The sequence below is a fragment of the Epinephelus moara genome, chromosome 19, assembly GCF_006386435.1.
Source record: "Epinephelus moara isolate mb chromosome 19, YSFRI_EMoa_1.0, whole genome shotgun sequence".
NCBI classification, from domain to species: domain Eukaryota; kingdom Metazoa; phylum Chordata; class Actinopteri; order Perciformes; family Serranidae; genus Epinephelus; species Epinephelus moara.
Genome location: NC_065524.1, coordinates 19,909,546 through 19,934,543, shown reverse-complemented (window position 1 = coordinate 19,934,543; position 24,998 = coordinate 19,909,546). Strand labels below are relative to the sequence as shown.

General features: G+C 38.9%; 1 protein-coding gene across 1 annotated transcript in view; it reads left to right on the top strand.

Annotated features, from left to right (window-relative positions):
- rassf4a (Ras association domain family member 4a) overlaps positions 1–21,775 on the top strand; it is a 30,589-nt gene extending 8,814 nt beyond the window's left edge. The window contains exons 4-11 of the mRNA XM_050071507.1: positions 12,806–12,912; positions 14,804–14,883; positions 16,358–16,527; positions 16,909–17,010; positions 17,085–17,136; positions 17,226–17,347; positions 19,704–19,801; positions 21,241–21,775. Of these exons, the coding sequence (XP_049927464.1) occupies positions 12,806–12,912; positions 14,804–14,883; positions 16,358–16,527; positions 16,909–17,010; positions 17,085–17,136; positions 17,226–17,347; positions 19,704–19,801; positions 21,241–21,310 (801 nt within the window). The 3' untranslated portion in view covers positions 21,311–21,775. The remainder of the gene's footprint in view (positions 1–12,805; positions 12,913–14,803; positions 14,884–16,357; positions 16,528–16,908; positions 17,011–17,084; positions 17,137–17,225; positions 17,348–19,703; positions 19,802–21,240) is intronic.
- Positions 21,776–24,998: the final 3,223 nt, after the last annotated feature.

Genomic DNA, 24,998 nt, shown 5'->3' with positions numbered 1-24,998 from the left:
ATAGATACAGTCCAGATTTATAGAATAGCCTAAATATATATAACTTTTATTATATGTAAGTGTGATAGCTGTAATGATTCCACATTATTTGTTGCTTTTTGTGTTATCACACAGACTGTGCAAGGCTCCAGTTCGGTGAGAATGTGGAAAAAAGATAAAAGGGGAACAAAGGGTCTCAGCCAAAACAGGACAATGACTCACCTTAAAGTGACAACGACTTACTCATATGTAGCTTAACTTTCTGTTTGCTTTGCTGGTAATCAAAAACATCATAGCAGCCTTTAGCCACATTGTTTTGATTATGTTGCCTGAATTTAAAGGTGCTATATGTGACATTCAGACCATTAATATAGCAGTAGAAAGCTATTTGCTATGTAAAGATATAGTGGAGTAATGGCGTCCTGAGCAGAGAATGAAGTCACACTTCTTCTCTGTGTGTTGTAATCTGACTGCATGTGAGTCCCTCTGAGTGTGTCCCACTGGCGAGCTTATCGCCACTGCTCTGCACAGCACTCATACAGCAGGTTTTGCAAAAGCAAAGCTCCCATCCTTTGGTCTCTCCTACTACTCGAGATAATATGGCTAGCTCTGTCAGCACTGTTGCCCTTGTTAGCGCTGTTCATGCTGTTAGCACTATTAGTTGCAAGCTGTGGACTCTGCCATCTCTATTTTGAAAGCCGTGTGTAGAATATACCAGGTCAGACTGAAACATAGATACTCTGAATGTAAAGTAGCTATAGAACCTTTAATCAATTACCAGATATTCCTTTAAATATTGTTTTAACTAAAATACTTTTTTTTTATCAGAGATTAATGGTAAGGTACAACAAGGCAGCTTTGTTTGTATAGCACATTTCATACACCAGGGCAATTCAAAGTACTTTACAGAGTTATAAAATATAGAACATAATAAAGGATACAGATTTACAATAAAAGAGTACAGAGAAAAAAGATGTATGTAAAATTAATTACTAAATGCTTAACATTTTTTTAAAAATCACCTTTAAAAATAGCAATTTTAGCTTTGACTTAAAAGTGGTCAGAGTCAGTGCTTGTCTAACATTATCTGGGAGGCTATTCCAGGTTTGTGCTGCATGATAACAAAACGCTGCTTTATCCTGTTTTGTTCTGACTCTTGGGACAGTCAACAGGCCGGCACCAGGGTCCTAGAAGGTTGTCACATGCATTTCAGATATATATTTGGGCGCTGAGCCACAGAGTGATTTATAAACAAGCAGCAAGATTTTTAAATCAATTCTCTTAGTGACATGTAACCAGTGTAAAGACAGCTTTTTAGGACTGGAGTAATGTGGTCATATTTCCTAGTCTTTGTCAGGACGTTAGCAGCAGCATTCTGAATAAGCTGAAGTTTCCCAAAAGCTTGTTTTGAAAGGCCTACAAACAGATGATTGCAGTGATCTAATCTACTGGAAATAAAGGCGTGGGTGAGCCTTTCAAGGTCATGTTTTGACATTATTCCTTTGACTCTAGCAAGGATTTTTAAATGGTAGTAGGCAGATGACGTTATGGATTTGATGTGGCTATGGAAATTTAAATCTGAGTCCAGGATAACGCCAAAGTTATAAGACTCTTAGTTATAAGAGAGAAGGCCTCAAGGTGAGAGTTGACACTTTGTCTTTCTTTATGTGGCCTGTCTTTCTTTTTGTGGCCCAAATACAATTATGTCGGTCTTATCTCTGACACAGACATTCTACAGGTCCATAATCACCTGGTTAAAAACGATATGTGTATTTGTGTGTCATCTACATAATGATGATAGGCTACGTTAGTATTTTACATGATTTGGCCTAATGGAAGCATATAGAGATTAAACAAAAGGGGTCCAAAAATGGATCCCTGTGGGACCCCATATGTCACGGCCATCTGCTCTGACTCATATTTACTAATCAAGTACTTCCTGTCATGAGGAAATGAACCATTTAAGGACAGTTCCATAGAGTCTGACCCAGATTTCTAGTCTTGTGTGTCCACTGTGTCAAAAGTAGCACTGAAATCCAACAGCACTAAAACAGAGACTTTGACTGAGTCAGTATTCAGGTGCATATCATTTATTACCTCTATGAGTGCAGTCTCAGTACTGTGATGGGGCCAAAAACCTGACTGAGAGTTATCAAAGCAATTGTTCAGCTTCAAAAAGTTGCCAATTTGGTGGTAGACAACTTTTACAATAACTTTACTTAAATACAGTAAGTTTGAAACAGGCTGATAGTTGTTCAGTACAGTGGTATCAAGACTGCTCTTCTTTAGGAAAGGCCTGATGACTTCAGTTTTCAGAGCATTTGGAAAAGTGCCAGATTGAGACCAGACTGACTGAGACTGGAGGCAATTTCTTGCAGTATTTTGTCACTGGAAGAAATTGTGGAAAGCATAAATTAGCCACAATACTTTCAGACACAGGAAGGAACAAATTTAGCCTACTGGTTTGTAGTCTGTAAGAATGATTGGCATTAACGACCAACCTACACACTATGTGTCATCAATAAATTCTGCTTGTAGTAGCTTACAAGAACCACTTTGTTGATGTTAAGTCTTTAATCTCTGTGTCTCTTATACTAAATAATAAGCTGCAGGTACATAGAGTAGTTTTCCCTTTTGTTGTTTTAGTCTCTTGTTTGAAGGCTCTGTTCGTCTTTACTGACTCAGCCCTGTCAATATAAGTGCAGGAGCAGTGGCAAAAGTTAAATTTGGACAAACATTCTTACATCACTGTCTTTACTAAAACATATGCTATGAGAAATGAAACTAAGACATGAAGCCAAAGCGCTAAAATCATGATTCATAGCTACAGAAGCTTTTTTTTGAGACTGAAAGTTCATTCTTGACCTTGAAAACAGCAGCTGACAAAACAGTCTCACTGCAAAGTCTGTTCAGTTGTTGTTTATTGAAGAAGTTCAAAAATCGGTTTTAAGATTGTGTGATACCATCAAGAGATACTATATGAGGGAAGTGAATGGTGAATTTGAATATCCAAAAGCATCCACTGAGAGTACATGTGATATGACCAAAAGCTTCAGAGCAGCTAGCCAATGAACTTTCTTGTTACTGTATTGTTAGGGTACAAAATACATTGTGACAGCATGCTGACTGTTATGATGTATACAGTACTCTGTGTCGCAGTATGACATATGATGAGAAATGGGTGTTCCTTTATGTAAGTTCTTTATTATAATAATTAATTAATAATTCATACCTATCATGAGGGCAGCTTTGGCTTAGGAGGTTGAGCTAATCCGGAGATTGGCCGGACATATCCTTGGGCAAGATGCTGAACCCCCGGTTGCCACTGATGGCTGTGCCACTGGTGTGTGAGTGTGTGTTAAACTGAGTAGCAGGTGGCTCCTTGCATAGTCGCCTCGGCCACCAGTGTGTGAATGTGATTGTGAATGGGTGAATGTGACAAGTAACAGCACTTTGAGTGGTGGAAAGACCAGAGACGTCCTATAAAAGGGCATTTCCATTTACCATGATATAGTGACATTGTTAGAGGTGATGGAGTTGAGACCAAAGTTTACTCATGACTGAGTCATTACAAATGTTACTCAGCAGCGACATTCTTGGGTTGGATGCTGGCCTAAGACCAAAATGTGGAAACCCCTAACATGATTTACGACATACAGTGACCATGAATTTTAATGAAAAACAGCTGTAGACATGCAATGTCATTCCAGACAGACTTTAACTGTGATCACATCGTGACATGTCTGACTGTTCGTTCATTTCGGTTGATTATTCAGACTGATGTAAACAGGTTCTGTGTGGAAAAAAATAAGTTGACTTGTAAGTGTTTTAAAATTACATGATTGTCACGCTCTGCAGGTGTGGTCAGGTGATGAGTGTTAGTCATGTTGTGGGTGGAAATGTCATGTTGACATGAAAGCCCGGTGCCATCCACGGTGAACTCAACTGAACCAAAATTTTGATGAGAAAACAAGCTCTAACATGAATGCCTACCAAGAATACAACTGTATTAGCTGTGTTAGCTGTATGTGATGCTGATTGTTGAAGGTATGTTCTGCTTTCTCTGCTCAGAACGCAGGGCCACAGCAATGCCTGAATAACTGTCTCCCTCAAGAGAACTTCAGCATGGTGGATCTGTGTCAAAAGGGCTGTAAACCCTGATCTTCCCATTAAAGAAATGTTTTAACCTCCAGGGGATTTGTTCAGATGATAGCAAAAGATTTCAGTCTGATCCAAGTCAACACTGGGCTCAGTTTAACACAGGAGGGGCTGAATGTATTTGCCTGTGCATGTCTGTCCGCTGTTAACCTAATTACTAGTCTGTGGATATGCAGCTCCCTCTTGTGGCTGCATCAGATACTGTTTGGTTTAAAAATGCCACCACTGTAGCACCATTGAGTACCACTAGATGGCAGAGGGATGCTGGGATTTTTTTTAGATGTGAGGCCCACTGTAGTAATTACACCAGAAATTCTTCATTTACAAGTCTCATTTATAATCTTGCTTAAGTATTATAAGCAGATTGCAATAGTGTGAATAAGTACTCATTAAAATGCCCCATGTGTGAGTGTTATTACATAATATAGGGTAAGATGGGGTGAGATGCCCCCACCCCCTCAATTCCAGTCCTAACCAATATATGGCATTAAATCTACTCTCAACACATGCACAGTACTGAATGGCTATGCTCTAGTGAATGATGACATTTCATCTGAATTGCTGCATTCTTACGATTTTTCCACCAGAACCACTTTAGGGTAAACTGATCTATTTATTGTCACTTGAAAATGGTGAACTACATATTTATATTAAATTGTACATAAAAAGCTTTGATGTATATGATGATGATGGGGGATTTGTGGGGAAAGTTGTTCAATTAATAAGGAAGGAAAAAAAGATTTGTCTCCTGTAAAGTAAAAATGTCAAGTTAGACCCTTTGGGGCTTGACGCCTCCCTTAGAAAAGGGGTGAAAACCCTCAGGGGTGTCCTGCCTTGAAATATTATTTAGTTATATTATCTAGTATATAGTCATGTGAGACTTTATATAGCCTAGTGTATATTCACATATAGTAATAGTATAGTATTGTAGTTTCAACAGCTTACTAGTGCTATTAGCTAGATAGCTAGCAATCATTAACATTGCTAGCTATCTGAAATTAGCAAACATTTTTAGCAAGCTTGCTGGAGGAAGACATCTTGAAATAAAAACAATTAGACTGAAGGAAAGGCTTAAAGGCTTGTAGATAATCCATTAATTGGTCAAGGTTGGGATTTTAGTTGGTTTTATTCAGTTAGATAGATTGTTTTGTAGCTCGGAGGCTACTTGCCTTTACAAGATTTTCATTTTTGGGCTATAACAACAAAAATGGCTACTCTACCAATTTATTTCTCCCAAGTGTGTGTTTGTTTATGCATCATCATCCTGTACATGCTAAAATTATATCCATTTTTTTTTTCACAGTAAAATTACTTTGTTGTTAAGGAGGGCACCTTCCCCTGTCTAATGTTAATATTGGATAATTATTACTGATGCTTTAATATGTAAGGAGCATTTTATTTCAGCCCAGCAGGTCAAAAGAGGTCATTTTAAAGCACTTTATACACAGTTGTTGAGGTTCTGATCTGTAAGCAGAGATAACAGTGGTAGAAGAATAACTCATATCAAAGGTAAAAGTACTCACTGTGCAAATTGGCCTATTTCAGAATAATATTTATCATATTACTGGATTATGGTGGTTGATGCTTTAATATGTGGAACTTATTTCACTTACTTTGTTTAAGGCTGAGTAGTTGCAGTGAACATCCTCCAGGGGATCAGTACATTCTTGTCTCATCAATCTAATCTAATATATTGTGATTTATTTTGTGATTATATTTTAAATCTGAAAAGTAACTAGTAAGTAAAAGGTAGTAGTAAAAAGTACAATATGTGCCTCTAAATGTGTTGGGACCAGACCTTGTAACAGGTCACACATTGTCTGTCATTTGTGGTTCAAAGTACACTGTAAACCCCAATCCATCCATGACACATAATTTTAATGTGAAGTGTACACAAATGCCCCAGATTGTCAAAATGACATAAAAATTTAAATGTTTACTTGACACAATAAATTGACATATTTTTTATTTAAGTCAACAATTTTTGTGTTTTGAGTTTATGTGACTGAAATTTATAAAGCTGATTTCGCCTTATTAGTTTAAGGCCATTAAACAACACTACCATTGTGCACTTAACATATTGTGGTTGTGTTGGGGCTAAATAGATGTAGTTTCCCAGCGTGTCATGAGACAATGTGTCAAGGTTCATAAGCCGAAGAAAACTGCATTTAAATGTGTCCTAAATCACTCACTTTACCCATTACACAGTAATGTTTATGTATTTCACAGTGGTTCTAATGGGTTACGGTTGAGTCGTATATACAGTTAGTGACGTCCCACCTGTGTGACTATTATATAGTCTCTTGCATAACGTAACATCCTGGTTCAGAATCCATCTCAATTCAAGTCAACTGTAACTTGAGCAGTAGCAGCAACGACACAACCTCACAGGGCAGGTAGCACTCTGTAGCTCCTATGCTTTAACTCTTACTTAGACTGAAGTGAACAGCAGTTACAGTCAGTTCTTTCTCACACAAGCTCTTTGTTTCACAGGACAAGTGGCACGCTGTGATGAATTACAAAGGAGGAAAGGAACAACAGTGTTACCAGCAAATTCTGACAGTTTGACTAGATTGTTGGACCAAACTCTTGCAAGTTCCTGCAGAGTAGTGTAACTTGAAAAGCTAACAGCAAACAGCAAAGTCTTAAGTGTAACACTATGATGGCTTCAGGTAGCAGTTATCAGTCAAACAATGCCTCTCAAATTGTTGTACCTTTTATGAATACATAAATTCTCACCACATGTACTTGTTTGGAAGTACAGCTGGGTGTCGACTGCTGTGGCAGACTAATGATGTGAATGTAAAGACTTTTGGCTAAGGCTTAGAATGGAATCAAAGATTTTTGGTATTGTTGATAATATTATTGCACAATTATGAATAAATGCCACTATTGGCTGTATTTGTTGGGGCCAGACCTCGTAAAAATTATCAAAATGGCCATCAGAGAAAAAAAATATTAATAACAATGATTAATTTTATTAAATGTCACTTTATTTGCATTAAATCTCCTCATGGGGCACCATTTCCGAAAAGAGAAAAATGATAGCCACCCAGTGAAATTAGTCTCATAAAATAAGTTGGCTTGGTGACCTTCCAGGGGGTCACATGTCATAGTAGTATCCAATCAAATCAAATTTCAACCTGGGTCCAGGGGCAAGATGTCACACTGAGGTGTGACAGGTCAAGCAACAGCAGCCATTTTAGGGCACTGTACTTAAATGGGAAACCTTCCCATGTCCATCCTACAGCTGTACAAATAATGTTTGAGGTTCAGTGAATCCCAATAAATGTAATTAAGTAGAAGTATAAAGTAGCAAAAAATGGAAATACTCAAGTAAAATACAAGTAGGCCTACCATGAATACTTGAATAAATTACTTGACTGTATGTAATTAGTTACTTTCCAGGACTGGCTAATAATGTGGTTTGCATGTAAACTATTGTTTGAAAATTAGCTATTGATTTAAATAGCCAAATAAATGTATTGGAGTGGAGAAAGTACAACATTTCCTTCTGAAATGAAGTAAAGTTGAAGTAGGAGAATAAAATGAAAATACTCTAGTAGCCTACTTCAAACGTGTACTTGAGTACAGTATGTGAGTAACTGTACTAAGTTACATTTTAACACCTTTTTATACAGTACATCCATGGATGCAACCCTGGCAGCAGTATTCCAATGATTACTTTTTATTATCAGTTAATGTCATTTAGTCTTTAAAATGTCTCTGTTCCCAGAGCCCAGGTTAATGTCTTCAGGTGTTTAGTTTTGTCCAACCAACAATCAGAGACTAAAAGAGATTCAGTTTACGTCAGAAAACAGATGCAGAGCAGCAGATTCTCACATTTTAAAAGCTGAAACTGGAAATTTATTTTTCATTTTTGCTTTGCTTGACAAATGACCAGAAGGATTAAACAATTACTGAAATTGCTGCAAATAATTTTATCTCTGATTAATCACAATCACTAAGGATTTCGGCTCCGTTTGCATGTGGATTTGAGATGTGTTGATATTCAGCTCTTTTGTGTAGTAATCAGCAGAGAATAACAATGTTCAGGATTATTTTAGTAATTTATTAGACACTTTAACTTATACATCTTTACAAAACATCAATGTAAACATGTAGACCTCAGTCCTCAGTGCATAGAAATAAATAGATCTTCACTTTTCTCCCGAGCCATGTGAACATTTTGTCTTTGTTCACACGTCATAATAAGTCCCATCACACACTCTGTTGTTTTAATCTTGATCAACAGAACCGGTTCTTCCAGCCGTGTTTGATGTTGAGATATTCCACCAAAGTGCTTTCAGGGCGTCCCACAACAGCGTCTCTCTTTAAGTCCGTATCTGTCCAAACAGCCAGTCCACGGGGTCTTTGCCCCTGCAGTCTTTTTCTCTGCTCATCTTGAGAGAAAAATCCTCTGTGCTGTTTAGACCCAGACTGTAATGTCTGGAAGTCCTTAGTGTGCGGGGAGAGCCGCGAGGAAGTGAGGCTGACGCAGAGAGCTTCATCTGAGCCTTTGAGAACTGCCGCAGCCTGGGGGACCTCTGGAGTCGGACGGGGCCACAGCTCGGGGTCTCAGCAGGGTGAGCAAGAGCCTGGATACTGCTCATGTAGTCCTCCAGAGACGGGGAGCTCTGGGTAGACTGGGAGGATGAGGGGTGGACAGGCAAGTCCTCGAGTGTCTCGGTGATGGTGGGCAAGAGAGGCAGGGAAGGCAACAGCCGCCTGCGTTTCATGCTGCAGCAGGAGAGGAAAAATCAAATAGTTAGACAGTGACTCTTTGTCTTCAATGACATAATAAGTCCAAATTTTTATCAACAGAACAAATCTAGAGTTGTGATTTCACTTTGTTTTTAATCAGGGTCTGTCACTGTGCTGCTGAAAAAATCTTTACAGTGGTCATGTATCTGCATTTGTGGTTTTGCTTGCTGTCTCTTCAACTGTTCATACCTTCTTTCCTAGTTTGATATCTACAATTAAGATTTAAAAATTATTTCTTAGTTTATGTTCCTAATTTTCTAAATCTGGTTTGTAACAAAGTGAAATATGTAATACAATGTTAAAATCTACTCATAAAAGCGACTAAATTGTAAGCCCTCTGTGATAAATATGAGCTGATAATGAAGAACAAAAAGTAGAAGCATTCTCACCTTTGGTGCTTGACTTGTTGTGTTGACATGCAGAGCGAAAGTGTTGTCTAGTCCGTTAGTCCGTTCAGTTGAGTATGACTGGAGCGGAGTGTGTATCCAGCTTTTATAGAGGCACCCTGAAGCAGAGCGATTAGCTGTTACTTCCAAAAATAGCTCTACTGACCTTACTCGCATCTGTGTGTGTGTGTGCGCGCGTGTGTGCGTGTGTGTGTTTGAGGGTGTGTTCATGCCTACTCAGGAAGCTTAGGAGTGGCGGGTCAGCAAGGTTCAGTGGTGCAGCTGCTCTGAATGTTTATATTCCAGTAACAATGAAGTCCCTGGGAACAATGTGTCTTACCTCTGAAACTGTTTTTTTTTTCTCTGATATTTCAGTATTAATATGATGACCCAACTAAAAACTGACTGATTTCCTCCCCAGCATTTTTCTTTTTTTCATTTCTCACTGACAAGCCTTCTTTTAATCACATTATTGTACAACTATAACATAGTTGTCAGAAATAACTATGTCAGACACAATTTATTCATGCAACTTAAATCAGTTACAGTAAATAAACATGAAAGGCCTACATATAGAGGCCTCAGCATTAAGAATTGGTTCAGCTCCATAAGCTTTTTGTGTGTAAACACCAACTGTTCACATGGTTCTTAAAGCAGTCTGAGATCCTCATGTCAACTGCTTTAATGCAGACATCAGTGTGTAAGTGGTCACATGCTCCCAGACGACAGGAATAGGCTTATTGGCCTCATTAACAGCTTTGTGCCTTAATATAACTTTAACAGTTTTTAACTATAGCCACATTTTTTGATCAGAGTTCTTAGGTTTCTAGTAAGGCTGGCGATAACGTAGAGTTGAACATTGGTGCTATCAGGAAATATTTACACAATGGGATTTTTGCTAAATAATCATCAGTAATGTGGATATAGCCTAATGATTAAGTGGGTATAAAGTGCTCCAGGTATGACGTTCTTCGTAGGCCAACGCGGAAGTTAGCATCGCCCTGGTTCCCTCGTCAAAAAGCCAACAGGATTTTTTATTTGGGTTTTGGATTATTGCCAAAAACAAGCTCCGTGGCAAACAAACGTTTACGATACTTACAGGTATTGTTCAGCAAGATAATGTTCACAAATGAACACCACTTCATGACTTTTACAGCCTAAATGCAATTGCCAGAAGTAAAAAGCAAAAAACTAATTACACCATGATCGCCTGATAACATCAGCACCACAGCGACGCTGTTCAGCTGTGTTCGATGAGATAACATTCTGTGGTCCCATTAAGCCACTTTTTTGAAACCACACTTTTATAGGCACATAAAACCTTCAGAATTCATTAGTGGGGTATTAACTGATGTATTTTATGACATAAAACAAAGTGTGGAAGTCCCTTAAGCCTGTGTGAACCACCGACCTTATTTCACATGTCTAAACAAAAACCCATCGACATCGAAACGAGGGAACCAGGACTGATGAAATACTAACTAATTTCTGGGTTTTAGGACTCATTCCTGGGGCACTTTATGGGCAAATATTAGAACAACTAGAACAGATTTCCGATAATGACATCACTTTACCGTAATGCAGCCTTTCAAAACCAGAAAAAGACAACACTTGTTATATTACGATATCCAAAATCTGAACCAATATCTAGACTCATAACACAAAATCGATATATTTACATATATATTTACGAGCCCTAGTTTGAAGATGCGTCTTGATTTTGTTTCTCTGTCAGACAAGTTGTTTTAAAATGACAGAAAAGGTTCACACACACCAACCCTCTTTGTACCTTTTTTGTACTTTTGGACATTTGGTTCCTTTTCCTTGAGACAAATTGTTCGCAGATAATTCACCATTTATCTGTCATGAGCGTGAACTCTCGCTTCCACGGACTCTTCCTGTTTTAACAGAGGCCCGGTGCAAGACCAGTAAGTCCCATATACTGTACAGTATGTGTATATATCTTCAAGTGCAGTATGTTTTCTGATACAGGAGCCTAATTAACATGATTATGATTTACCGTCTAAACTCTGTAATTAGATCTTAAGAGTTTTCAATATTATAAAAGTCATCCCTTTTATAATACGTCTCTCTGATGTATAGGTACAATACATGTATGCATGTGTTTACAGTTAATCTATTACCCTGAATTACTTGGGGTTTCACTAAAAGCGCTACTGGGTAACAGTAAAAAATAAAAGTAAAATTGATTGAGTAAAATTGATCAGAAGGAGTTGACATCATCGGAATCTCGGTTAAAAGATCTGCATTGTATTCTGGGGTATCAAAGAAGATATTGTGATGATATAACACGCTGTTTGAGATGAAAGGAACTGAGTCTGTGATTACAACAGTCACAGTAAGTGTGTTATATTCGGTTTATTTCTGGATCTTTTTTAATATCTGCACAAACAAAATGATCACAGGCTTAACCATTCAGGCCAAAACTTGATCTGCCACACCAAGTTTTAACACAATTGCAAAGTCTAAGATGTTTAGGCGCATGCGGCTTCAGAGGCCGAACCAAACCACAGTTCTCTGAAAAAGCAATTTGTATTTATTGTGGTCATGTTTAAAGATATTGAATATTGTGCAAAGTTTTGTTAATCAGCAGCCTCAGTACACATCTGGAATCTGTATCAGACTTTTATCTAAAAAAAAAAAAAACCAATATTGCTAAGGCACTGGAAGACTTTTAGATTTGTAAATGGTTTGTAAGGCAGGGGAAAACTTAACCTGCTGTCTCAGCAGCTTCTTCTTTTATTTTATATGGTGATGCAGCATTGCTACGCAGGAGTGGAACTGTATGGAGAAATGCACGTGATTACAGTGAGTGGTTGACTGAATGAATGTGGAAAAACTGGCTGTTAATCATGTGTTTTGTAAAAGGATGATCCTTTTCAGAATGTACTTGTACTTCTTTAAACTAAAAGAAAATGAAACATTTGGAAGCATTGTGACTTACAGGTGACGTATGATGCAATGGTTTTGGTTTGGCCCAGTTGGAATCAAACAGGGCCAATGAACTAAAATGTGTTTTACACCCCTGAGACCTTTTTCCATTGTTATTATTTTTAGTTTTCCATTCAAAAGCCAAGCGAAAAATATAAACAGGGGGACACTGTTTTAATCCACACTCAGAATAGAGAGATAAATGTGACCTTATTTTTTCTAAATTTAGTTTCAGTTCTGTGAAATCAAAACGCCTTCCCCCCTGCGTGTACGTGACCCAAAGCAGCCATGTCTGTGTTCTCATTATTGCTGCCATCTCAGACGTGACTTCACCCTTGTACTGTGTAAAAGAGGGTGGGTCGAACTTGATGGGTTTCTCCAAGATGTGAGGGTTCACCCTGAAGCTGAGCGACTGTTTCTGCACGTACACCTGATATTGAGCCACTGTGGCAGGTAGCCAAGAGGATATCCCCCCTCTGACCACGAGAGTTGATGATTATTGTTTTATTGTTGTGTGTGTGTCTGTGTGTGTGTGTGTGTGTGTGTGTGTTTTTGCACGTGTGCAGGAGGATGGAGAGCTCATCCTCGAGGGGCTGTTGAACATCTACTGGGGTCTGCGCCGACCTATCAGACTGCAGATGTACGACGACAACGAAAGATTCCGTCTCAACCGGTATGACAACCCGTGCAGACTGACACGGATTCATGTGTTAAACTGCCTGTCAGCAGAGACCTCTCACACAATAGCAGAGATATTCAAACTGTACATGCTGACCTCGTTCACCTGCATCCCCACCCTGTATTATGTACTGAAGGATACTGGGAAAACTCCTCTCCCTGTAAAATAGATAATGCTGCTGTACTAAAGATCTAGCCATATGTTAGAGTTTAGAAAAGATAAAATAAGAGAAAAGACTGATCGCTAAAGGGGAAATGTACATATTACACCATGTAGCCTAACAGAGAGGACATATGAATACATTAAAAAAAAAGATATTAAGGAATGGCATACAAAGACTATTCACATTATTTTTATCTTTGTATTGGCAATACATTTTGAATGTCCAAAACTTTAACTTGTTCCAACTTCTCAGATTTATGTATGTATGATAATAAAGTGAATATATTTGGAGTTTTGACTGTCATGTAAAAACAAGCAGTTTAAATCCATCGTCTTTACTATTTTGAGACATTTATGGGAAAAATGATTAATAAATTGATCAAAGAAATTATGCAGATGGCAGACTGATCTATACTGAAAATAAAATTGACCTTGGAAACAGTAGTTAGACAAAAATGATGAGTGATCTTAGCAAACACCTGGATGCATTTAAGTTTAGCTTAGCATGAAGAAGACTGTAAGCAGGGACAAACAGCTAGCCTGGCTCTGTCCAAAGGTAAAACCACAGAAGAAGAATGAAAGGAGAGGGGACATTGCACTGTTTGCTGTGGTCATTTGACTAGTACAAAAGAAAGTAGCAATTGTTGTTAGTTGTTCTGGTGACAACACACACAGTTGGGCTGTAAAGTGTGTCACACTCACAAGTTTGAGAGCGGCGTTTTGGCCTGTCCATGTACCTAAACAAAAAAAATATAACAGTACACTAATCCAAATTTATACTTTACAAGACTACTGTTAGCTTTATTGCTTTGTTAACTCATGTTAAAACACACTTCATTCAAACTCGACTCGACTTGTTAGTCATCTAAGTAGTTAGTCCACTGTTTCAACAATCAACATCTCTGTTGTGGTGGAAAGAAACCTTTGATTCAGAGTTAGATGTGAAAATATGCTGATCTGCACACTGTTTATCCCTGCGGCCTCTGCCTCTCAGCTGCCCGCTAAAGCAGCAGCTCTCACTCGCTCTTCGCATGCAGCTACAGTTTTAGCTTAGGCTACGTGTTTCAACCAACATGCAGAGAAAGAAACAGGGAAATAACAGTTATTGTGATATTTTAGAAGTTACGGATTGGTTATTTAAAAACGTCACTACTTCACTGCTCACTTGGTTGTTACTGCAAAACTGCTTCAGTGAGTTTGCAACTTGCCACATTAGTTTACACAGAAGTTAGCCCACTACAACGGTTGCAATTTCAATGGTGCACATAAAAATGTCCGCCGCTCTTGCCTGCAAGCAACAAACAAACAAACAAGAAATAATGTATTAATTAATGAACTAGCTGTTTCCCCTTGTTTCTAGTCTCTGAGCTAACTGTCTCCTGTCTGTAGCTTCATATTTAAATGGCACATATGAAAATGGTATCGATCTGCTTGTCAAACTTTTGGCAAGAATGCAAATAAGCATACTTCCCAAAACGCTAAACTGGTGTTTCAGATAAAGCTCCAGCTGCTAGCTTTTTCCCGGATATCAACCACATCTTAGTCTTCATCCAGATGCAGTTAAAAGTTCTGGAAAAAAGCTAGCAGGCAAACCTTACTGAGTCAAGATCAGCTAAATCTTGTTTTTGCAAAACACCTGGATGCATTTTAAATATTGTTCATTATAAACAGGTGTTAGCAATGTTAACTAACATAATCACATTGTTCCTCTGTCTCTCTACAGAAACGATAGATCTGCTGTGGCAAAGCAGCTCTCAGCTGAGTCTAATAATAACTCCCTGGGCAGAGACACCGCACCAGCTAGTGAGTAACATACACGTGCAGTCATTGCCACACACACACTCACCCACACACCTGCTGGATTAATGTAGATTACAAGCACATGTTGAAACAGATTAAAGCTCAACAAGCGCCTCATTCAGCAGTTTCATTGGAAAAGTGCTGGCTCACATGTTGAGCACAGATTATCATGAGATGCCACCTTGATCAGATCACCAACACTATAAATAACTGGGGTTAGAATACTTAGCCACAGGCCTGACATTAGCCTTTTTAGGCAGTGTCCAGAGGTCCTTCTTAACCACAGATAATCAGTTTTTTTCTTTTTAAACATTTAATTTACTCCCCCCTGCTAATCATGATCATTTGTCTGGGTTTCATGATGAAGTTTTTTCACATGGTGATCCTAATTCTGTCTTAGAAAATTTAAAATTCTGATAGAAAGTTTGTGGGTCAACATCTCATGACTGAATGAATACCATGCAAAAGATGAAAAGTGGGCCACTTATTTATTTAATTATTGATTTATACAGAGTTTGGCACTTTCTACTGTAATGTCTAATGATATATGATGGAGGAAGGCATGTATTTTTGTTGGATACAGAAAAATGTATACGCTTGATAAAAGCATTCGTCAAAATTGTTTTAATATGAAATATTGGCTGTGCTGGCTATAAAACTAGCCTCAAAGTTTGGTCCAATTTTATAAATGAAATGAAATAGGTAAGGAGAATCAACACTGCTTTGACTAATATGAGTATCAAGGAGCTTTAAGGGGGAAAAAAGGCATGACTTTCAGTGCATCTACCCAATGATTTGTTTCTAATTCGACCCACCCATCCCCCCAGGACACCTTCCAATTTTCGTAGAGTGGCATCTACCAATAATACAGGACAAAAGTGTGAGGTCATTTATTCATTTAGTCTATAAAGACCCTTTCCAACTGGACAAAACAAAAAACATGAATACCCACTTAATCTGGCTTTTGTACTTAATGGGAGAGGTTACAACTCCCGGGACAAATGACTCTGCAGTAGTTGCAAGTATGTATCGGTCTCAACTCAGATGCAACAACCGGGTGGACGTGCTAATTTTTATCCCTTTACTGGGGCAATGCAATGACATGCTGCCACAAAATCCAATCCGTCTCCGTCCAAGCAGCTCTCAGGCATCGCTCAAAATCTGCACCAACTTTGAGAGAAAGACTAAATAAGAAAGAGATATAAAAGTCACCACCATAAGATTTTCACTGGCCTCCATGCTGCTTTCTATTGTTCACTAAACTTTTTTCTGACTTGTCTATGATGTCAAACGTGACACACCGGAAAAAAAATAAAGTAAAAAAAAAAATCAAAGGCACACTGGTCTACTGGCAATGGAAAAATATTCTATGGCTTATTTTAACCAGTATTTGATTTATTTGTTCTGCTGATGTATATGAAAACATGCACAACTGATGCATGCATAATGAGAGGTGTGGGGGTTTTTTTACCCTGAGGTGGTGACATAGGTGCTCAGGAGGAGGAGGATTCTCCTCAGCTGCTGAGGACCAGGAGTGACGCCTCCTTCATGCAGGTTCAGAGGAGGTCAAGGACACACACTGCCAGAGATCTGCAGCGCTTGCGCACACACAGGTTCTCAATCAATGGACACTTCTACAACCATAAGGTACACTAAACAGAACATACATACAAGCAAAGGCCTTAATGTATCCCATTGTTGACACATCTGCAGCTGCAGAGGGGCAGGAGTTTCCTGTGCTGGTGTGCCTGTAGTTGGGCTGAATTTCACAATAGCCTACTGTGAGCTGATTTCATTAATGTTCCACAGAACACAAGGTTACACCGCATGCAGTTTCTCCTGAATACAGTATGCGTGTGTGTGTTTTCATTGAACAGATTCCAGCTTCAGACTGAGGGATTTCCTTCCTGTTCAAAATGTCCAAGGTGTTCATGTCCAGGAATCCCTACTCCACTGTTGATGAAGCAGAGTTCCTCATAATTTGTGTCTTTTCACTTATTTCTGTGTATTTGTTTCTCTTGTCTTCAGACGTCTGTATTTACTCCAGCATATGGTTCAGTCACTAACGTGCGAGTGAACAGCTCCATGACGACCACACAGGTTCTCAACCTGCTGCTACACAAGTTTAGGGTAAGCTGTAAGACAATTGTAACATCTCGAGTGTTTTAGTAAAACTTGAAATAATCTGTTTGTGTCTTTTTAAGGTGGAGAATAAATCTGAAGAGTTTGTTCTTTATATGGTGCACGAGTCTGGTGGTAAGTCATAATTTTCCTTGTGGTTTTGTCAATGGAAATTTTGTGTGTGTGTTTGTGGTCATTTGTTTTCTTGATCTGTGACCTTGTAGAGAGGACCCGACTGAGGGATGGTGAATACCCGCTGGTGGCTCGTGTGCTTTACGGACCTTGTGAGAAAATCTCTAAGATCTTGATCACGGAGGCCGACCTGGGAGAGGAAGTTACATATGATGTGAGTCTGGGACGCCTCCCACAACTGTTCTCTCATGTTCTTAATAAATGACCACTTTTTCATTTTTTGTGTATAGTTTTCAACACAGACACACAATGACACAATGGACCAATGACAGACAGCCAGGTTAAATTTAGCAAGCTGAGGAAAGGTATCCTGTTTTGGGACTGATGTAACAATGGGCTAAGATGGCCGATTGCATGTTGTGACTGCACATAGTAATAAATAAAACACATAGCTGGAAAACTTTTTGGGATTGTCTATAATTATAATCACTTTCATACAGTACACATAAAGTCAGAAATATAAGTTAAAGGGCCAGTTCATCTAAATAACTAAAACATATCTGACTTACCTCTGGTGGTATGTAGCCATAGTTTTGTTTTTATTTGTCCAGCTTTGGGAATATCCAGCTAATATCTGCTTTGACCTGTCTTAAAAGATTACATTTAAAATATTCAACAGTAATATTTTTTTTTAGACATAATCTTCAGGTTACCGTAGATGAACTCATTGGAATACTGAAAATATAGACTGCAAGTGTCAGGCTAGCATGCTATTTAGTGCACTAAAACAGTGTGTGAGTTTTTTAGAGTCTGAAACCTTAGTATGAAACCAGTGGTATGTGAACTGCATACTATTTCTGCTTAAATATTACAGTATGCAAACACTGGACACTATGTCGGCATAAGGCCCGATCACACAGAAATTACTGCACTGCCTTTTTTTTATTTTAATTGAATGCCACTTGGAAAAAAAACGCTTGCTCATCCTTAACTTTCTGTGTAATCAACCTACTGTGAATTTCTTAATTTTATTTATTTCACAGTAATTAGTAGCTAGTTCCTAAAATGCTGAGGCAGAGGGTACTTGCTGTAGCTCTGGTTGAGGGTGAGAGGCTGTCAGCAAATAGTTTGTTGGGCACAGGGAAACAGAGATCTATGTGGGTACATGAGACCCTAAAAAAGAGGGTGGTTCAGGGGGAGCACCACCAGTTGGTCCAGGAGCTTCCCCTCGATGATGGCCATTTCCAGGCATATTTTAGGATGACTCTGGGGCAGTTTGACAACCTGCTGTCTATCATCAGGCCGTATAGACCTGGATATCCAGCACGTGCTACCACCAGTTTCTCCTCCATTGTTTACCAACTGTAAACTTGTTGTCGTGACCACCGCAGATGCCCCGCCTCTTTAATCATCTGACTGGACAATGGGAAAAAAGCAAAGATGATGTGGGGCATTTTTCTGCTCTAAGTTGAAGTTTTTTCAACTCAAGGAGTTCATAGTGCTCCAGCAAATACACTAGGCGCCTAGAGCGCAGAAACAAGTGGCATGTCGCAACGCAAAAACCTCCGCAAAAAGCTTCATTCTCATTAAAACAACTACAAAAAGCCACCCCCACCTGCTAAAACACTTTCGGTGTGATCAGGGCCTAAATATGCCAAAATGCAATGCGGTAGTGACAACAACAGTTATAATGAACAGCGATCACAGCAGCTCTGTAACATCACATCACACATAACACTTCAAAAGTGTTAAAATAAGTATGTCACTCCTGGAAAGTTGGTCTTTTCATTAAACTAGGCTGTCTATGCAGTAGAGAGACACAAATACTTTTGAAATATTCGCTTTTGCTCAAGAGGTTGAACACCTACAAATTCTAGAGTGCACTGTGCTGCACCGGACATAATGCCCCTGTGATGTGGACTAGCCGTTTTGATACAAGAAAGATATGGCAGCCATTTGATAACAAACAGTCTTGTATTACAGGTAGACAGTACACTAAACTAACTACATTTTAGGCAAGAAATGCTTAGTTTTACCATTTGATCTGAGTGTTTTCAGCATCCATTTTCACAGTACAGGAAACAGTATGGCGCCCACTTCTGGTTCACAAATTCTCGTATGACAGCCAAACAGTGCACTAAAATGTGTTCTGAAGACATTTTAGAAGAGAAATAGACAACACAGTAACAGAATCTTGATTCATATTTGATCAGCACTGCCTAGTTTTACTGTTTGATCAGAGTTTGATCTGCATTTTAAAGAGAGAATGTGCTTCTATACTCTTTGTGCCTGTACTGTTGAGTTTACGGATGAGCAATGAAAACTGGGCACTGGTAAGATGGAGGGAAGTTTACCACAGTTCAAAATAGTGGTAGAGCTATTCTTTTTGAGATTTACCCTCTACTTAAAGCTACTATATTATTTTATCTTTATTGTTTATATTTTTATCTGGACAGAGAAATGTGCCTGTGCACTTAAAGTATGGGTGAGGGTGGAATCTTAAAATCAAGGACACGTTGTAGCTCCCTCATGCTGATTATATGTGCTGATATGAATCTTTTTCTCCTCAGGTTGCCCAGTACATAAAGTTTGAGATTCCTGTTTTAGACAGCTTCGTAGAGAAACTTAAAGAGGAAGAGGAACGTGAAATAAACAAGCTGACCAAAAAGTAAGTCAAGAGTCTGTCTTCCCAGCAAACAAAGTTACGAAACTAGTTCCAGACAAAGCCGTCCTTAATGACATTTCTATTTCATTATGTGAAGCCAATATCTGTGACCGAGCACGTCAGCACGTAACCGGAATCAATCAAAAGAAAACCCTCAATGAGGACAGTGTTTGTATGACACATTTATTACTCACTGTTAACAGGGTTGTGTAACCATTAACTCTCATGACTAAGATTTCTGCCCTGTGACACATTTTGCTTGTGTGTGACTTGTAGCGTGTGGGTTCAGACATATGGTTTATTTAACTACATACACAGGCATATTTTACCACACACACAGTCACTTAACCGCCACCATTAAAGGGTAAGCCTGGTGGCCTTTTTATATTGATCTCAATGTTATGTAATTGCATGAAAAGAAAAACCTCAGCAGTGAATTTTTGTGACTAATAAGTCTTGCCTGTGACAGCTTACTCCTCTGGGCCATTAACACGGTCGTCCAAAACCACACCAGTTAGCCACACTGTTACACTGAGTGGCTTGTTCTTTCATTACAATAAACACAGGCACTGTGGTTTATTTTTATAGCCAAACCCCATACACACCTTCCTGCTTACTAATGTGTCTTATCCGCCAATTAAAATAGTCCCCCACAAATTCACTGTTTACCCCTGTTTGAGTAACGTTTGCTTTGTTTTAAAACATTTACTTATTGCTTTTTAAAAATGAAACTTCATATTCATGACCAGTTTTTTAAGGTTTACGTTTCAAGTTCCTACTTAGATTTTTTTTAAAGTGCTTGGGGTGCATTTATATCAATGTAAAGAAATGTATCAGTGTGTGTATTTGAGCGCTTGTGCCTTTTGTGTCATATCAACTCTTTTACATATGTAGCCCACAACAGGAAATTGTCCGTGTCAGTAGCCTTCTCACCTTCTGGAAATATGTTGTTTAGTTTCAGTGAGGGGTGGCGCCTAGGTAGAGTGTGCAGTGGCAGGACATTACGCAGATTACACCTCGGCCACTTAGCGGGTTTGTGATTTGGTCATTAACAACAGAGTCTCTTTGAATTTGTCTTGATAATTTCGGCTTTGTCGCTTACCAACAGAATTTCACAGATCTCATCATCTCTCTAGTTAGGCATTTTTGTGTAAATGACCCTTCTTCTTCACTCTCAGATTTTTGTTTTCTTGATGGGAATTCTCCAGACATTCACTGACTCTATTCACACATGGGCTCGATCAAACATGACACAGACTTTGTGCTAGGGAGCTGGCAGGGTAGAATCGGTTTAATGTCCTTCAAACTGATCGATGTGTTCTTATATACAACACCTTTGAGTAATGTCTAGATCATTTCAGGATTGTGGTGCATGTATGGAGGGACTGAAGAGTGTCTCAGAGATGGAGTCTTTAATTGTGTGTGTTTTGTCACCTCTGCAGGTACAGCGCTCTGAAATCTATGATTCAACATCAGCTTGAAGGCAGAGCTCACACCAGTGACAGAGTATGAGTGTTCTTGTATGCACTAATGTAACCTGTGTGTGTGTGTGTGTGTGTGTGTGTGTGTGTGTGGGTGTGGGTGTGTGTGTGGGTGTGACTGTGTGACTGTGTGAGAGGGGAAGGGTGGGTTCAACACTAATGATTGTTTGATTGTTGATTAATTATGGGAACATTGCCAATGCTGTAGTGAATGTAGAGGCAAAGGTAAATGGGTAAAAGTTAAGGCTGCAATAGAACCATATCAAACACCAATGTGCTTCTGCTATTAGAATTACATATCTCAACAGTTTGTATAATCTGTTTTGTTAATGTTATTACAATGAAGTGTATCACTGCTTTGATATCTCTGCTGTTAACATACTTGCATTTTCTACAAAAGTTCTTACTGCAAGTTTGGATATTTATACAAGCTGATTTTGGTAATGTTTTCTCTGACTTGGACCTTTTTATGTAATAAATCTGTTTTAGTGTGGCCTTTATAAATGCTGTTGAATCTCTGCTGACACCAAACATAATACCCAGCTCGGACTTCCCACACAGCTATCTTTATTATTTCCTGTACTTCCATGGTGACTGGAGCACAGATTAGCATTGTTCTTCTGAGTGACCCTCTTTGCCAGCTAGTTCCCATGAGCTTTGTGTGCATGTGTGTGTGTATGTATGACTGTGTGTGTGTGTCTCTCTAGACCTATCAACATTACACAATGAGGGTATCCTGAGAGACGAGGGCTGTTCCGTTTTCCCACAGTTTCACAAACAGCAAGACTGATGTAGTATTTTGTGGACCAACATTGACCGACATTGCTATTTGATTAATCAAATGATAAAAACAATTTGATTAATTGTTGAGACACACACACACATCTGTTGTGCATAGGCTCATGCAACACAAGTGAAGTAAATGCCAAAAAAATAAAAAGCTCACAATTTTTTGTTGAGTGTGTCCAAGGGGTTTTTCATGATTTCGCAACACTTGTGACTGTGCCAGGGACTCGGACAGAAAACGTATCAGAAAGGTAAAAAAAGGCCAGTTGTAGCCTAAATTCCTGGTGCATCGGCCCCAGAGACTGTGAAATTTCTCATGTTGTCATTGTATAAATTGTATTATTATTATTAGCACAGGGGCACCAGGTTTGCTGTCACAGTCTGCTTTTTACTATGAACACCAACTGACAGAAATAGGTACAACAAAGGCTGTTTTTTTTTCATAAATGCCCTAAAGGGAAACTGGTATTTTTCAACCAAGACCCAATTTCTCATGTTTTTGTGTTTAAGTGAATAATGGGAAAAATAATTATTTAAACGGGTCCAGAGCAAGGGATCGGTGCACTATTGTCTTCGTGACAATAGTGCACCGATCCCCTCCCTGATCCCAGACATTATACTAACAATCTGAGCCTGTCTGTGGCAGAAGCAAGCACTTACTTACTTCCGATACTGCCCTGAACGATTACATTGCAGCCTATTTCGCAGCTGCCGGCTGCAATGCTCTCACTCAATATTGGACCAGTTTTAAAAACTGCTGTTTCCATCAGGCACCTAGACACAAAAACGTGAGAATGTAGGGTCCAGGTTGAAAAACCTTAAAGATACCTCTTAAGACATTTGATGTGTGTGTCTCACAGACTGAAAATAATGGACATAGTTACTGTGACTACTATTGGTTTGTGGACTCCTGTGCTGAAGCCTCGAGTTCAGCATTTTGGCCATCGCCATCTTGGTTTTTTGGAGCCAGAGGTGGCCATACTTGGGTGAGAGGCTGGAGCAGGAGGAGCAAGGGATGGATGTGACTAAGAAGCGGAGTATACTATTGTCAGACAGCCTCTCATACAAAACGGCCTGCCCTTAATCTTAACTTAAAGCCGTAATAAAATCTTAACAGCTGAATTATATAAAAGTTCACCCCCTGTACAGCTGCCATGAAGGGGAACATTAGCAAAAGAGACCAAAACTGCTTTTGTGCCAAGTTGTAAAGATGATTATTTCTGCTGTAAAGTTAAGCATCATAACATGGAGGTCTATGGGGATTGACTGGCTTCTGGAGCCAGCCTCAAGCTGGCTTCATTACTGAGGGTTGACGTGTGTCTACAAGAAGGTATAGCAATTTCAACTGGTGCCTGATGAAACATGTTCCTAAAGGCAGGTCTGCCCATAGAAATGGCAGGGTCCCAGGTCCAGTGAATAAGCACTTCCTAAATCTGCTTTACTCATATCAAATCAAATCTCTTCTGTCTCGTGGTCAGCCGCCTGCCCACAGTGGGTTTTAAGTTGGGTACAATAACAATATAATGTTTATTTTTGTCTTTTTCAGTCATGGTGAATATCTTGGTTCAAAACAAAATGTGATTGTCATTGCTTATAATTAGGATAAACATGATTATTGCTGACCTGTAAAGGTGACTTGGCTTTTGCCATCAGGGCCCCTAGGAGGAGGAGATTAGGCTTGCTAGCACATTACTCATTTTAAATCATTGCTTAAAACATATTTCTATGGGAAAGCTCCGGCTCTGAATGCCTAATTTGTACTTTTGTGATTTATAACTTATTCATTTCATTTCCTTTTATTGTGTCTTAGCTTCTAACATTGTTTTTAATTATTGTAATCTTGTTGTTTTATTTTTATGCACAATTTGAAGCACTTTTTACCCTTGCTTAGATAAGTTCTACACAAGAAAAAGGTTTAAAAGTGTAATTTTATCTGTTATTGATTTTACATGACTCTGGAGGCATCTAAAATAATAGAAAGCAATCAGCATACTGAATGAGACATATGATCCCAGGGGCAGTAGAAGAGCACAAACCATTATCAGAGGCAACACTCCTACAGGCCATCGCTTATTTTCACTGCTATTATTGGGTAAGCAATATCGAAGCAACAATGCACACACACTCAAGTCAAATTCAAGTCTAGGCCCACTTATTTATGTTTTTTATACATGTATACTGTAACACCAGGTGATAGTGACTGTATCCTGTGTATAAATTGCGCATGTTAATTGGTGAGCAGCCAGGGCACCAGTTTTTCATTGTATGGAAATGTACTGGTACGAAAAAACTGCAAACGCAAAATTGGTAAAGAGGAACATTGGTCACATGTGGGCACATGATCTCACTCACACGAATATTTACAAAACAGTTGCAGCCTCAGAAATTGCTAAGATCAATCCACATGTGAGAGGCTACAACTGTATATTATAAGCTTTTCCAAACTGATACATACTGGAGAGTGTAATGTAAATGTAATATGTTTCAGTATTTTGTTGAGCAGCAATTCCAAAACCAGATTGAAGTCTGGAGGCTTGGGCAGGCTACTGTAAAATTGGGGTCAGTCCACATCTGTGTGGAGGATGACATTCAGTATGCTTGAAATGTGCTACACATTGCCAATTGTGTGTGCTTTGCCAATGAAATATCAGCTGTGTATTTTACCAGTCTGACCTGAGAGTTTTTACTTGTTGCCATTTTCTATGTAGTAACCACAATGACACATATTCTCAAAGGTAAAGGCTGATGCACTTGTGAAGGCTGAGAGGTTTCAGGAGCAATTTAAATAGTGAGTAGATACTTCAAAATGCTGCCTCAGAGGCTGTTCCACCCTGACCAGTATACAGTTCTCTAAAATAACAATGAATACTTACTGTGGTCATATTTAAAGGTATTGGAAGTTGTGAAAAAAAATTGTCAAGTAGCTGCTTCAG